A 15,629-nucleotide genomic window follows, 5' to 3' on the forward strand; every position below is an offset into this window, starting at 1 on the left:
GAAGCATTAAAAAAAAGCTACACATTTTATATATTGTTCAAATAATACGCTTCTGAAATGAAAATTTTCTAATGTTGAGACCATCATGAATATGGTAACAATGACGAACTGATAATTAGAAAAAGTTAGTTATGATTATGAATCTTGAAATGGTAGATACATGAAAAACAAATAACATTACTGAAAAATAATATAAAGTTATAATTTCTTCTACGCATGGTCAATATTACATATATCCTTTTAATAATAATAAATATACAGCAGAAATAAGGATACAAAATGATATCTTGACAAAGTAAATATCTGTAGGTACCTATACCTAAACTCTTTTATTTAAGCATGCCTATACACATAAACATTTGTACAAAATATAAAATAAATGACGTCTATTTCACTGAATTCATCCATAATTCAAATAATTCTCACTGACTAAGTAGTTGCTCTTCAAATTATATCGAAACGTATAGTTGTTGTTCCATTTTCTTAGTTCTTGTCCCTTGTCCTCTTGTCTGTAATAGGTAGTGGGTATAATTATATTTAGGTAGATGTGATGCAAAATTGGAAATCTCTACACATATCGTTTTAAACATTTTGCATCAATATTCATTATTTTATATGCACCTTACAATAACCACAACTGCACACACTACAAATTATCACATAAAATAGTGTCAAAGTAAAGATGAATAACAACGAAACCAAGCAAACTGACAAACCGCAAACCTAACCTAACATAATACGAATTGAAACGACTCACGGGAAACAAATAAACTTGGGCTGTTACGCGCAGTCTACGCAAGTCACGAACATACATTTTTTCTAGACTTGTGTTATAAATATGCCACCACATTTTTTTTTCTAATTATGTATATATAAACAAAGGCAAATGAACTAACGCTTGAGAAGGATCGGGGATTGAGAGCAAAATTTAACTAATGCCGATTGTTCCATAAGATAAGCAAAAATAGCAAAGGGTTGTTCGTCTGTTATGTTTCCGAGATCGAAAGGTAATGTTTCGAGTAATATTTCAAACTCTCTTCAATTGTAACGTTTCGGCTATGTTTTCTCTAAATAAGTTTTCAAGTGCTACATTTCTGTAATGAAACAGAAACGTTTCTAGTTAATGTTTCAAATGTTTAGTAAAACATCTCATTTGCAACGTTTCATTTACGTTTCGTGTTTAGTGGGTTACCAATAAAACATTGATTTTTTCTTCTTATTTCTCTTGTAACAGCACAAGAACAATCATTACTTTTTATAAAATAAGAAAGTAATGTGTTTTCCTCTCGGAATATAGCCCAATAACGTCGAATTAAAATTAATTTTGGATACACTAGATACCAAGTCCATACTATCCGTCCAAATAAGTTACAATATCTGGTAACCCAGGCTCCAAATCAAAATCTTGCAAGAATAAGAAAAGTTAGAATAAAAGCCACTCTATCTAAGAAAATATAATGTTTTTACCATAGGCGTGCGTATGAAAAAGTTGGGGGGTCATAATGCTCTTTAACCCCCTCACCTCCGCTCGTGCTTTGATTTTTTTTACCAAAAGTATACTGAAAGTGTGTCTCTACAAGAAAAAAATATTAGCGAAATTTCAAACAAATATCTCTANCCGCTCGTGCTTTGATTTTTTTTACCAAAAGTATACTGAAAGTGTGTCTCTACAAGAAAAAAATATTAGCGAAATTTCAAACAAATATCTCTAATTCTACCGGAGTTATCGACAAATTTCGTTTTTGAAATTTACATTTTGACACCCTGTATTTCAAAAATGGGTCTCCTAAATGAAAAGCATAAGCATAAAAGCATAATGAAAGTCCCATTATTTTCATATCAGCTATCTATGGTTAACGGATTGACCTACTAATTTTCGGCACCCTGTATATATGACTCACTTTTTCAATAAAAAATAATGACCTAGGAAGGTACAATAATTATATTCTTATTGTAATTCATTTTAAAAACAAACTTGAATAACCCTAGAAATGAGTAAAGATTCAAATATCAAAATATTAAAGGCGAATTTTCTATGCGATAATGCGATGATTCTACACAACATAAATGTGAATTTTGTCGACCATTCCCTGCCACAAACTACAAAAGTAGGATCCGTGGTGGATACTATATTTTTAAAATCAAGTCTGAGTAAAAACTTAATTGTTTTAAAATTAACTAATACATCTCTCACTTTAGATTTTGAACATGTGCAAAATTCCATACCACATTAATTTTATCGGCAAACTGCTAATGATAGGGATATTTTAATTTATTTTTTTTTATGTTGGTAATGCAATATTTAGATAATGACAAATGACAGTATGGAACGTGAAAACTTAACCCTTTAGTGGTAAATTTTATAAAATAATGTTGATTATAGAGTGTTTATTATTAAAGTAATGGATTTAAACTATGCATAAGAATTTGAGGAAGTCCTAGTAACAGATATGAGTGACGTGGTGAGAGTTAATTATTTCTTTATAAGTGCTTATGCTAGAATCTTTGTACCGATAGCTACTGCATACTTTTTATTTTGGTTAATGAACTTATGTAATTTTTACTTGTTTTTCATCATTGTAAGGGACTTATTTACTTATGCGTCCATTCGCAGTGTTGAAATTGTCAGTAGAACAATATCATTTCGTGTATTACAGGAAAATATTGAATTTCTGGATTTGAGCGATGTCGATGAAAAGGAGCAAATTAGAGTTAGAGCTTCTCTACTACAAACAGATTCAAGTGTGCAATTACCTTGGATAAAAAATGATCAGAAAACGTCCCTAGGTAAGTTATTATTTTGATATATAATACACTAGGTTTCTTGTTTTCTCAAAACAGTTAGAAATCACAGCGTAAGTGGTATTAGAGTTGTTTTTGAATTAAAAATTTGTTGATTAGATTTATTAAATCTTAATCTTCTTTGAAAAAAGTTCTAATTTTAAAGGTTTAACAAATTTATGTTTTCAAAAAATACATATGACATTCTCTTAACATTACATTCATATTAACATAGATACTCCTGGCTCAAAAATAGTAATAATTTATATAATGCATTAGTAAAAACAATGTTGTAATATTGTGTAGGTATTTAATATAAAGTTTTTGGCAACAGGTATAAAACGAGGAAAAAGAAAGGAAAATATCCAACATAATGACTCTGCATCTACAAATCGAGAATACATTTACCCAGCAGTGCCTGTTACACCAGTGGTAAATAATGTATATCAAGAGCATCGTTTTCACCAGACTGCAATGGTCATACCACCACTAGTCACTAACTATGGTGGTCTTCAGTCTAACTCCATCTATTATGCCAAGACCCTTTCGACTGTTTCATCTAATTACCCCCAGCAAGTCTATGTCATTCCTCAGAGTACTGTTAATAATGTGATCCATAATAATTATCCATACACGGTTACAAATCCAGTCCACATACGTAATACCATTACCGACTCGCATATTACCACCACACCACCAGTTATACAGCATCAGAACAACGGCAATGGACAAATCCCTCAAATAACAGAATGCAATGCATCTTCTAAAAATTACTCTTCTGGGCATCCAGCTGTAATCGACAACAGTTCTATTCAAAATTCGGCAACCGTCATTCAAAACACTCCTGAAGAAATATATTCCCAACCGTCTGGATCATCGAATGTGGTTGAAAATGGTGCTAAAAGTAATTCTGTTAAAGAGAGTACAAGCAATTTATCCCCAGCAAATAAGTCGTGGGCAAGTCTTTTTGCTTCAAATAAATCGATTAATGACGTCAACAATCAGATTCTTGAAGCAGGAACGGAAAAACCTTTAGCTGACAAGACAATGAACAAAGAGTTTAATAATAATGAGCCTTTTTGTCCCATCAAGCATCCAAGAAGGACACAATTTATTGATCCTGATTGTTATAGAATGGGAGGTAAGTTTTGTGGTTTGTTATTACTGCTCTACTTATTTATTAATAATTTATCGTTAAATGTTTAGATATTATTATGTTTTTAAATGATTTCAGAATATTTAACTAATTACTCTGTAGATGGCAGAGCAGTAAGTTTACAGCCAAGGGGTTTGATAAATCAGAGTAATTATTGCTACATCAATTCAATACTTCAGGCTCTGATTGCTTGTCCTCCCTTATATAATTTATTATGGGGCTTGTCTCAGAATATTTCGTCAAACGAGAAGAGAAAACCCACCCCCGTCATTGATGGAGTGTAAGTTTTTCATATTCAAAAATACAAATCATGTTGAGTTTAGTAAAAAATTGTATTAAATTATTTATTTCATGTGTTTGTACTGTTCAAGGTAGGCGAATTTCAAAATTTTTGAGGGGTTTCTCGGTATTTTCTGAACAGATAGATAAAACCTAGTCAAAATGTCTAGTCCGAAATCATTTGGATTAAGGTTATACTGTACCTTAAAAAAATGTGGCTTATCTTGTATATTTAAAAAAAAACAATTTTATTTTCAAACTAAAATAAAGAATTGAAATTTTGCTGGAGGGTAAAAAAAGACATATTTATTGTATCTTTAGGTGTCGATTCGTGAAAGAATTCAAACATTTACCTGCAAATATGAGAGTGAGCAACAGAAGATCTGACGGAAAAGTTCAGAAAAAAGATCAAGGTGTACTGATAAACACCGATATACCTTTTGAACCGTCTTGGATTTATAAGATGTTAAATGGAATAAGGAGCGATCTAATTGAAGGCAGGCAAGAAGATGCTGAAGAATTTCTTGGCTGTCTACTAAATGGCTTAAACGATGAAATGCTTGAGGTAACTGTAGTTTCATAGAAACGTTAAAATTTCTAAACCGAAACCACAAGATATGTGTATGAATTTTAAATTTTATAGGCTGTAAAACAAGATTCAAATGTATATGTGATATTTGAATTTTTGCAAGAATTTTAATATTATTCGTATTTTGAAATTGACTATTGTAACAATTATATTGTTACAATAGCCAATTTCGAAATGTGAATAATATTGATATATTTATATTTTCATTTCAGCTGATAAAATTGGTGAAAAATGACTGTGATGAATCTTATCAAAATGCAAACAGTTCCGAAACTGAAACTGACCTAGATAAAGAATGGCAGGTAAAAATAAATTGTGTATGTAGGTGTCGGGCTATTTATAATTGTGTTTTGTTTGTTTATTTGGTTCAAAAATTAGAGTGGAAAACCGGAAACAAGAATATAACAATGTTTGTTGTATCAATATAAGATGTTTCAAATAATTAAAGACCTGTTTTTAAATATTTGTAACATTCGTGAATGTTTTTATACTACGGTTTTTCTATAGTTCCTGGCTGTTATTTGAGCAATACTTACAAGTTTGCGGGGTGTATTCGAATATGGAAAACTGGGAAACTCTGGAACATTTCTTTAATTTTCAGGGAGTTCTTTAAAATTGCAATTGTCTAAATAGATTTTTATCACCAAAATTAACAAAAAAAATCCTTCAAAAACATAGGAAATGTTAGCTAAATTCAACCTGTTTGATAGGATCTAATCAAAATCTATTTTTATTTTACTTCAAAGTAATCAATCAAAAAAAATAAATAAAAATTGAAAAATGACAAAAAATTGGGAAATGATGCTTATTGAAAAATGGAAACTTATCTGGGAAATTTCTCAATTCTATCTGGAAAATCTAGAAATATGAGAATTTTTTTTTCAAATTTGGTAAATATCCATTGATTTGTTATAGTTGTTACGATTTCAGTTGGAACCCGTGAATCTTAAAGCACAGGGCCGTCTGCACTTCTCTTTAAATTTATTCCTATGTTTAGGCCCTGATCTGCCTCGTAATTTATACCCGAATATCAATTCGGTGAGTCCGGTATTGGTAGACCAATCCGTCTGATGTAGAATCGACAGTCGTCAAAGCAAACCTGTATTGGTCCACTAGGTCGTAAATAATTTTTTGTATGGTATTTTGTGGTTTGATATCGAGCGCAGTTCACTTGGCAGCGCAGTGCAGAGCAGTGCTTGGCGTGGTATGTTGGTATAATAAGTATTATTATTTATTAATTGATATTATTTGTTAATACCGTAACCAGTAAAGGGTAATCGTTATTAAAATAAATATGATATGAAATTATCTAGTAATTTAGCATGGCTTTCTTTGAAACGGAAGATATTCGAAATAACTCGGGAAAATACCCAAATAGTCGAAGCGGTTTTTGTCGAAAGCGTTGAAACAAACTCAGAGTTTAAAAACAAAGATTTACATGTACAAAGTCACTTGTGATAAAGAAATTAGGAAACAGATTAACGAATTAACTAAGATATTAAAAACGACAATTTATCGTGTAATTAAAGGAGACGTTATTAATCATGGTACAAAGAAGAAACGGAAAAATACAAAATTAAAGAATATTGATGATTTTACCAGAGATGTAATACGACGCACAATTTATAATATGTATAAAGAATATAATGTTCCTACTATAAATATGATTCAAGATAAATTAATTTATTATCCTGACTATAATAATTATAGTTTTTCCGATATCAATTGAAGAACCACGAGATTGACAGTACATACCAGATTCGGTCGCTGACGCAGCAATTCGGCTTTGAAATATTTGAAAAACTTGATCCCATATTTATTTAGCCATATCCATATGCAGGTCTGGTCGAACTAAACATGGAGGTGGTAGAAATATATATGCCCTGTTGAAGAATGCGAGCGTGGGCAAAGGAAAACAAGCACAGCTGCATTGGGCTACTGGGCAATAAATCTCAGCAGTTGACAAGTGGTTCATAAATTGCCTAGCAGTGCAGTGAAGCAATGCTGAATTTGGTGTGATTCAGATAATTTTAATTGATTATGGGCACCTTCTATTGATCATTCATATTACAATTGCGAAAGGGAGAAATAAGAGGGATATTTTGTTTACTAATATTATCACAACATAGCACTTTGCAGACCTTTTGAAAAGAAACAAAACAAAATTTACCACCAATATAATAAAATTGTTTGAGGACATAAATAATTAAAATATGCTGTTGGCCAAATGAACATATAATAGAAATTCTCTACACATTATATACAAATTATTATAATTTTTTACCTTTAGCAGAAAACTTTTTTAGGGACACCTATGAAACTCATTAAATTTTATTGCCAGGCGTTTTTATACATGTTCAACTAACTTCAGAAAGACTATACTTTACATTAGAGATGGGCAATGGGAAATTTTCCATCCCGGAAAGTATCCAAAACGGAAATTTTCCGGGAAGAAATAATCGAAGCCTGAGAAATTTTCCCTAGAAAGTTTCTGGAAAAATTTCCATCAGAAATTTTCCGGGAATATTTCTAACAATTTGTATACTTGGAGCCAATTTTACTTCTAACTTCTGTGAATACAACCTCAAAAAATCGTTAGTTAATTTCGGTTTTCGGTTAATTCGGAATACCAGAAGACCATATTATCCAAATTAGTCAGAAAATACTTTCACTTACTTATTTTAATCTTTGTTAAGTCTACAATCTACAGAGATGAGCAATACAAGACCTAAATTGCCTCTCCCTTTTCAAATTTAAAATAAATTTTGGTAGTTGAACCAAAGTACAATTACGTTTTAAAACTAGTATAATTATTTAATGTATTTACTATTTATTTGTTAAAAAATAAAGATAAATTGCGTTTTGTATACCGTATAGTGTTTACGCACTGCAACCCGCAGCATGTAATTTTTATTAACCGATGATTAATATAATTTATATTTTTCAAATATTTATACCAACTTAAACAAAAATGTATAAGTATTTGGTCTTTTTGGAAAGCTGATGGTATGTAGAACGCAATACCAAATCCAAAAAAAAATTTTTGAAAATTTCCGGAAATTTAAATGGAAACTTTCCAGGAATTTTCATAGTTTGGGAATTTTCCCATCTCTACTTTACATCATATTTTATTACAATGCGATTTTAAACATAAAAAACTTGAAAATCGTATGGTAATTATGGAATCATGACATATAGCTGCACTTCGGAAAGATTATTTACAAAAAATTAGAGAATATCGCGAACTAAATAGGAATATAGTGTATCAAGACGAGACATAGTTTAACACACACGATATTGTAGAGTATGGTTGAGTAGTGGACAGTTCTCAAAATTGTGCTCTAAATGCTCTGTGTTCTAGAGGAAAATACGTCATAATACTTCATGCGGAAAATGAAAATGGCTTTATACTTAATTCGTTGTTGTCGGCCAAAAATATATCAAAGTCTTCTGCCGACTCGGTTCTTGCTGAACAATAACATATTCCATTATAAAATATGTTAACTTAAAACTAAAACCAAAGATTTAAGTACTTTTAAAAATTAAATCTAAAATTGGTGCAATATTTCAAATATGTTATTAGCTAAGTGGTAGTAAATCTAATTAAATATACATTTTTTCCACTTAAATACAGTCTCATTAATATAATATTAGAAACCTTATGGTATGATACTTATTTAATAAGAAATCTATCCCAAGAATTTACAAATAGCAAAATTCTTCTGAACGCCTATGGATTCCGTAGAATTTAAGTGTTAAGTGTGTTATTTGATGAGGAAATAAATTTTTTTCCAAATTTTCATCAATTTTCACTATTTTTCACAAGTTTTTTGAGGTTAGGAAAAAATTGTGACGGGATGGGCCAATTCTGACCCCAGATTCGTGTTCAGGAGGCCAAATTACTACGAAAAATATATGTCGCATAAAAAGTATACCCAACTTTTTTTTTGTGTGGCTGTTATCAAAAAAAAATTTTTAGATCACTGGTAAATATTGCTCAAAAACACAAATTTAAGAGAAATTGTCAAAAACATTAAAAAATAGTTAATTTTTTCTAATATGTTATACCAAAAAATTTGTTCTTGTTTATTAGAAACACACTGTACATTGGTATTACAGAAATTGATGTATTTGCGTTTCGGGTTATTCTGACAAAATCCATTTGCTATGTATTTTCAAAAAAAAAATCCTAATACTCTTTTAATGTTTGCACAAAAAAATAGACTATAGATTAATTACGTCTTAGGTAATGGGACCAAAAAATAAAGGAAGTGTTACAAGGAGAACCGAATTTGCTAAAACACCCATTAGTGACATATTTGGAGGATTTCTGAAGTCAAGGATCCATAGAACTGGAGATCATGTCACAGAAAATATACAGCCCTTCTTTACTCTGCAATTAAATATCGAAGTAAGTGTACATTTTATTTTACAAATATGTTTGTGGAAAAATACTAGTAGCAAACGGACTGTGCCATCATATAAAAGACAGTCTGTACTTAAAATGTTTCCTACTTCAATTTGCCATTAATTAATTTTTTTATAAACTTTTTTTATGTAAAAAAATACATATTTTTAGTTTTTTGTTTATACAACATAAAATAACGACGCAGTCTGAATGTTATAAAGAGACAATTTGTAGATAATCGAAATACAAATAAAACAAGACGTCGATTCGATCGTTGTAGAGCTGACCTGTGCACAAAAGTAGTGAATTATATGTACTTTAAGTGTACACTGTCGGACCATTAGTTTTTGGCACAATTGCAATTTGAATGCTCAAAAACGGCTGAGCGCGCGTACCTGGTCGAGTAGTGGGGGAGATTTGGGAGATGAGGGGCAGTGAATATACAGGGTGTCCCACCACGAATTCCATCGATGGATATCTGAGAAACCGCTCAAAGGATTTTTTTTTAAATTGTGGGACCTACCAGGTCAAAATATTTTCAAGGTCATCGTACTTCCGGTTATACCGGAAGTCGATACCAACTTTCTTATTTTAAATGGAACCCCCCATATACTATTGCATTTTTGGAAAGAGCATTTATTTTTAACCTTCAGGCTACCAAGATATTTTTTCAACGCAGACGACTAAGGGGGTACATTTGGTACCCCAGGTTTTTTTAGTTTTTGTGAAAAAAATCTACTTCATATGAAAAAAATACCAAAGGGTGATGAAATTTTATTCAATATAATTTTATTTTCAAGAAAAAACGAAGACTATAATAAACTTAAATCTATTTTAATTGCAACTATTGCAGTAATTGACTTTTTCCTGCTGACGCATGAGTTTTACAAAAAAAATTATTTCACTTTTGACAAAAAAGCCTACACTTCTTGTCAATTCTTCTTGGGCAATAATGACAGTGTCCAAATGTGCTTCCTGGGTTTGGTGGGATAGGTGCGTTTTCCTGATATAGCACTTGTCTCATAGCATCTACTACTCTTCTCGGTATACCTTGTAAATTTGTCATTCTTCTGGCTATATATGGTTTTATGAGGTCAAGTCCGATGTCGAGCAAAAAGAATCTCCTTTTGTCCGTTTGGTTTTCTTTCCAGTTTGGAAATTTCATTTTCCATAGTGCTTGTCTGTCCTGCCTCCACATCCAAATCAAATTTACGTTTCAGCATATCTAAGGATCGCAAATCTAAAGAAATGCACACTTTGTAGGTTAGAAGAAAAATAAACATGCACTTTAGTTGCGGAGCACAGTTTAAGGTTATAGACATGTGATGATTTCATCGAGAACTGCGTATGAACATATCTTGCAAAGCGAAAACACCAAATGCCAAGCGGGGTACAAAATATACCCCAGCCAACAAAATTGATTATAACTTAAAAAATATTACTTGTAAATGACCAATTACAATGCAATATGTTCACTAAGGTATTTTTCGAGGTTTTGATAAAAGGACAAAATGTTTAAAAAATTATTCGTCGAAATACATGTGATTTCGTGCGTGTGGGGTACATAATGTACCCTCCTTAGTAGCCTGAAGGTTAAGTCGAAAACATATAGCACACTCCATACTTAGGATTGACCGTTTCCGAGATATTTTGATTTTTAAGCAAAAATTGACAGATGCAGACTCCCAACAAAATTTAGTTTTTTCAGAAACACAGGTTTATTTTAATGTGCGAATAGGACATTTTGTAGAGGAAGATCTAATTTATCTTATTTGACATGAAAATTTTCCAGTTTTTATACAAGGTTGCCAAAAAAAATGATCGAATATGAAGTTCATAAAATGTGAAAAACTTGAAATTTTTAAATGGAAACCCCTAATTCTTTTTAACGTATTTGTATTTTGTACTAAAATTAAGTGTAACTTTCTTGAACTTTCCCTATATCTAAACCCAGTCGTTTTCATCTTATTTACGAATAAACATTTCCCTTTTCTTAAAATGGTGTTTCCATTTGTTTCGCATATTTTAAGTTGGTCGTGACAGGTAAGTAACAATCAACATGACAACCGTTGCAGGTTTATAATTATTGTCAAATTTATTTAAACAAATGTTTAAAATGTCTTCCTTCAACTTCTAAACATTTTTCACACCTGGTGATAGATGCTTAAATGCTTGCCATACTCTATGCATACAATTTTCCTTTGTTGTTACTGGAGTAGGTACTATATACACTATTCTTTAGTCTGCTAAATAAAATAGCATCACTGGATTCTATTAGAGCAGCGACTCGCAAGGAACTAATCCGAAGGTGTGAAAAATGTTTAGAAGTTGAAGGAAGATATTTTGAACATTTATTAAAATAAATTTGACAGTTATAAACCTGCGACGGTTGTCATGTTGATTGTTACATACCTGTCACGGTCAACCTAAAATATGCGAAACAAATGGTAACACCATTTTAGGAAAAGGGAAATGTTTATTCGTAAATAAAATGAAAACGACTGAGGGAAGCTTTAACAAAGTTACACTCAATTTTAGTGCATAATGTGAATACTTTAAAAAAATTGGGCATTTCCAAATAAAAAATTTCAAGTTTCCCACATTTTATGAACTTCTTGTTCGATCATTTCTTTTTACTACCTTGTATAAAAACTGGAAAATTTTCTTGTCAGATATGATAAATTAGAACTTTTTCTAAAAAATGTCCAATTCACACAAAAAAATAATCCTCTGTTTCTGGGAAGACTAAATTTTGCTGGCAGTCTGCATCTGTCAATTTTTGCCTAAAAATTAAAATATCACAGAAACGGTCAATCCTAAGTATGGAGTGTGCTATATGTTTTCAAGTAAAACATAAATGCAATAATAAACATGAGGTTTAAAAGAACTTAGGTATCGACTTCCGGTATAACCCGAAGTACGATGACCTTGAAAATATTTTAACTTGGTAGGCCCCACGGACCCTACCACAATTTAAAAAAGGTATATAGGTATACAATTTTGAATATTGTTAGTTATAGCGTTGAGTGAGAAATAGTAAACAGGGGAACCCTTACGTCAGATATAGTCTTCGTTACCATGTGCTTGAAATCTATATCGTTATCGGCTAGGTAAAAGACAGCTCTCTACTTGTCCATAAACTAGATCACTGGATACTCGCCAGGCGAGGCCGGCGTTGACTGAGAAATTGCCAACCGTGAAAAATACTGATAATTCGAGTTCAGGGATGGTTGAGGGCTCATTCGATTCGGAATGACGTCTCAAAAAATGTGCATAAAAATACTATTCGCAGATAAACAATTGTGAAAGTTATAAACAAATTTTTCCATTTCGTGAAAAATTACTCCGATCACCAGCCGATGAAACAAAATATTGTTTTAATGTAATCTTGATCTTATCGTTTTAATAATTTTTAATTTTACCAAAATTTAATTGCCGACTTGAAGGAAATAAAATTAATGTTCTAAACAAAATTACTGGTCACGTCACTTGTAATCATTTATGAAAGCTCTACTTATATTCAAAAGTTTTAAATTTTTTATCTCAGTAATAACTCAAATTTGAATATATTGTTTCATGTATTAAAAAAATGTACAATTTATTTGTAATAAACAGTTTTTTGTGATTAAAACAGGGTGGTTCAAGTTTTTGTTGGGAAACTTTAGAAGATAATGGAACACATATTTATAATTTCACTCCAATTAATTTAAAAGATTATATTTATTTGATACTGAAATCTTGCAGCCCTAAGTTAAATTTCTCCATATTATTCCATAACTTCTTAATTATTATTCCAGAAAAATATGCCTGTAACTAAAGTTACACCAGTTCAGTGAACAATGTGACGAATGGGCAGGATTTGCAAATCTGTTTGCAATCGCGTTCATGTCCATTTATTTGCAATTTATTCAACTGCATGGTAAGCTCATTTTATAATAAAAAAAATAACTCCAAAAAAGCTTTTTCTTCAAATAAAATGGGAATTTTTTTCTTAGAAATTAAAAACAACTGACTGCAAAAATTCTCAATAGTATCGAAGTTCTCCGTATTGCCGCCACTGCTTGACATATTTGTAAGTCAACGACGTGGTCAGTTTGTGTCACGTATTCTTAACCCTTTCGCTGCTTCAGACGTATTTATTCACTAAAAACTTATACGGCTCAAACTGCTCCAGACGGATTAATTTGCTTGAATAGTTAAATTGGATCAGGCTGCTCAAACCGTATACAGGGTGTCCCGAAATTCATGCAACAAAATTTGGTCATAGATTCTTAAGACAAATTTAAGGGACCAGTATTTTTTCTTTTTGCCAACTGGCCCCCTCTTTCGGAATTACAGCCCCCTGAAATCTGCCCCTAAGAAGTCGTTTTTATATCCCAAAACCATATTGTACGAGAATCACTAAATTTGGTACACAGGGGTTTTATGACGTGGAATCTCACAGTGCTACGCTTTTTGGCGAGAAACCCCCTTAAGACACTTTTTCATGGGCCCTCTTGTCTTTGGAACCAGAAAAATTTGGTCGCAAATTTGATTTTTTTAAAATTATTAGCTAGAAAGCCATTGAATTTAGAAATATTTTTGTCTCTTGATATTTGTTTCGTAAAATGCAATGTTTCTGAGGAAAATGGCAAATCACGATATGCATTCAATCACATTTTGACATTTTTCTCGAAAACATTGCATTTTACGAAAAAAGTATAAAGAGACAAGAAGATTCTAAATTTAATGGCTTTTTAGTGGACTGATAATTTTTAAGAAATTTAAATATGCGACTAAATTTTTTTGCCTCCAAAGACAAGGGGGCCCACGAAAAAGTGTCTTAAGGGGGTTTCTCGCCAAAAAGCGTAGCACTGTGAGATTCCACATGTCATAAAACCCCTGTGTACCAAATTTAGTGATTCTCGTACAACAGGGTTCTGAGATATAAAAAACAGATTATTCTTAGGGGCGGACTTCAGGGGGCTGTAACTCCCAAAGAGGGATCCACTTGGCAAAGATAAAAAATACAGGTTCCCTAAATTTGTCTTAAGAATCTGTGACCAAATTTTGTTGCATGAATTTCCGGACATATATATGTATATTCGCAACCATGCGCATAGTGACTCGGTTGTTGCAATTGGTATGGGGAATTTTTGCGGGCGGAGTTTATAGCGATTATGACAAATATTTTTATAGAAGGAGGTACTGGTCTGATTGTTCATCTCTCTTTCAGTTTCTATTTAGTACAGCTGTCGATATACTGTATTTTATTTAAAATAAAATCATAAAATTGATTGTAAATCGTAATTTAACACAACATAATGTAAAACTAAAAGTGGTCTAACTGCTCCAGACGTATATGTTCGCACACGATAAACTTTCGCGCACGGCGCGGTAGCTACGTTCAGACGTATTGCGCAGCGAAAGGGTTAAAGATATTTGAAAAAATGTGAATATTTTTTTGTCTTCAATGCCCTATATCTCGAAGACAAAAGACAAGAAGCTTTTTCCTTAAAATTGTATGTTCCATCACCTGATCAAGTTTCACGATTAAAATCTGAGCCGCGCTGTATATTGACTACATTTTATATAACCTTTATTTATAGAAAGCAAAAACCGTACGGGAAGCGCTAGAGGGTCTCGTCACAAAATATCAGTTGGAAGGCTTAACGTCTTCAAAAACAAATGAAGAAGTAGAGGCCTGGCAGCAAGTGATGTTAGACGAATTGCCCGTTATATTGGTATTACATTTGAAATGTTTCGATTTTAAATTGGACGGTTGTACGAAAATAATAAAAGCCTTGGAATTTCCGATAGACTTAAAAATTGATTCGAGTAAGAATTAGAAATTTATGGATAAGTGGCACATCGTTATTTGAAATTATTTTTTTTTAGAATTGTTGTCGTCAAAGACCCAAACAGCTAAAGAGAAACAATACAAGCTGTTCGCAGTAGTTTACCACGATGGTAAAGAGGCCACCAAGGGACATTATGTAACCGATGCATTTCACGTAGGCTATAGCAGTTGGTTAAGATATGACGACGCGTCCGTCAAACCTGTCCTAGAGGAGCATGTATTAAAGCCGCAAGGAACACGAGTTCCATATTTACTGTTCTATCGTCGTAGTGATACTATTAGAAGCAAATAAAAAAAACAAATTTGGCCTATCGATTGTTAATTATAAGTACTATTAAGCATCTTATTTTAATAAATAAAGTTTATACATAATTTTTAAGAGTATATTTGTGTACGAAAATCCTGCACCTGCTCTATTTTATGCCTCAAGTCAATGTGAAAATGAAGACTAAGTTATCCCAAATATTTTATTAGTGAATCTGTCTTTGTAGAACAAACACGAGAGTTAATAACTGTACAGGGTGTTCCAATTAAAACTTCCCACCTGGAAAATATCGGAATTAAAAAAAAACCTATG

The 15,629-nt window shown here is 31.8% G+C and overlaps 1 protein-coding gene across 1 annotated transcript; it reads left to right on the forward strand.

The window, feature by feature from the left end:
- Positions 1-2,320: 2,320 nt before the first annotated feature.
- On the forward strand, positions 2,321-15,431 carry LOC108916651 (ubiquitin carboxyl-terminal hydrolase 10-B). The gene is made up of 9 exons (XM_018722948.1): positions 2,321-2,462; positions 2,658-2,787; positions 3,116-3,922; positions 4,016-4,217; positions 4,538-4,781; positions 5,018-5,107; positions 9,052-9,216; positions 14,802-15,030; positions 15,091-15,431. The coding sequence occupies exons 1-9, from the start codon at positions 2,451-2,453 to the stop codon at positions 15,342-15,344; spliced, it is 2,133 nt and encodes a 710-aa protein (XP_018578464.1). The 5' UTR covers positions 2,321-2,450; the 3' UTR covers positions 15,345-15,431.
- The last annotated feature ends 198 nt before the right edge of the window (positions 15,432-15,629 follow it).

The sequence above is a fragment of the Anoplophora glabripennis genome, unplaced genomic scaffold (assembly GCF_000390285.2).
Source record: "Anoplophora glabripennis isolate ALB-LARVAE unplaced genomic scaffold, Agla_2.0 scaffold2281, whole genome shotgun sequence".
NCBI lineage: Eukaryota > Metazoa > Arthropoda > Insecta > Coleoptera > Cerambycidae > Anoplophora > Anoplophora glabripennis.

Excerpts from the sequence above, each read along its gene's own strand:
- LOC108916651 (XM_018722948.1), top strand. Across the intron at positions 3,923-4,015 it reads TGATTGTTATAGAATGGGAG|AATATTTAACTAATTACTCT; the intron begins GTAAGTTTTGTG and ends AAATGATTTCAG. Across the intron at positions 4,218-4,537 it reads ACCCCCGTCATTGATGGAGT|GTGTCGATTCGTGAAAGAAT; the intron begins GTAAGTTTTTCA and ends TTGTATCTTTAG.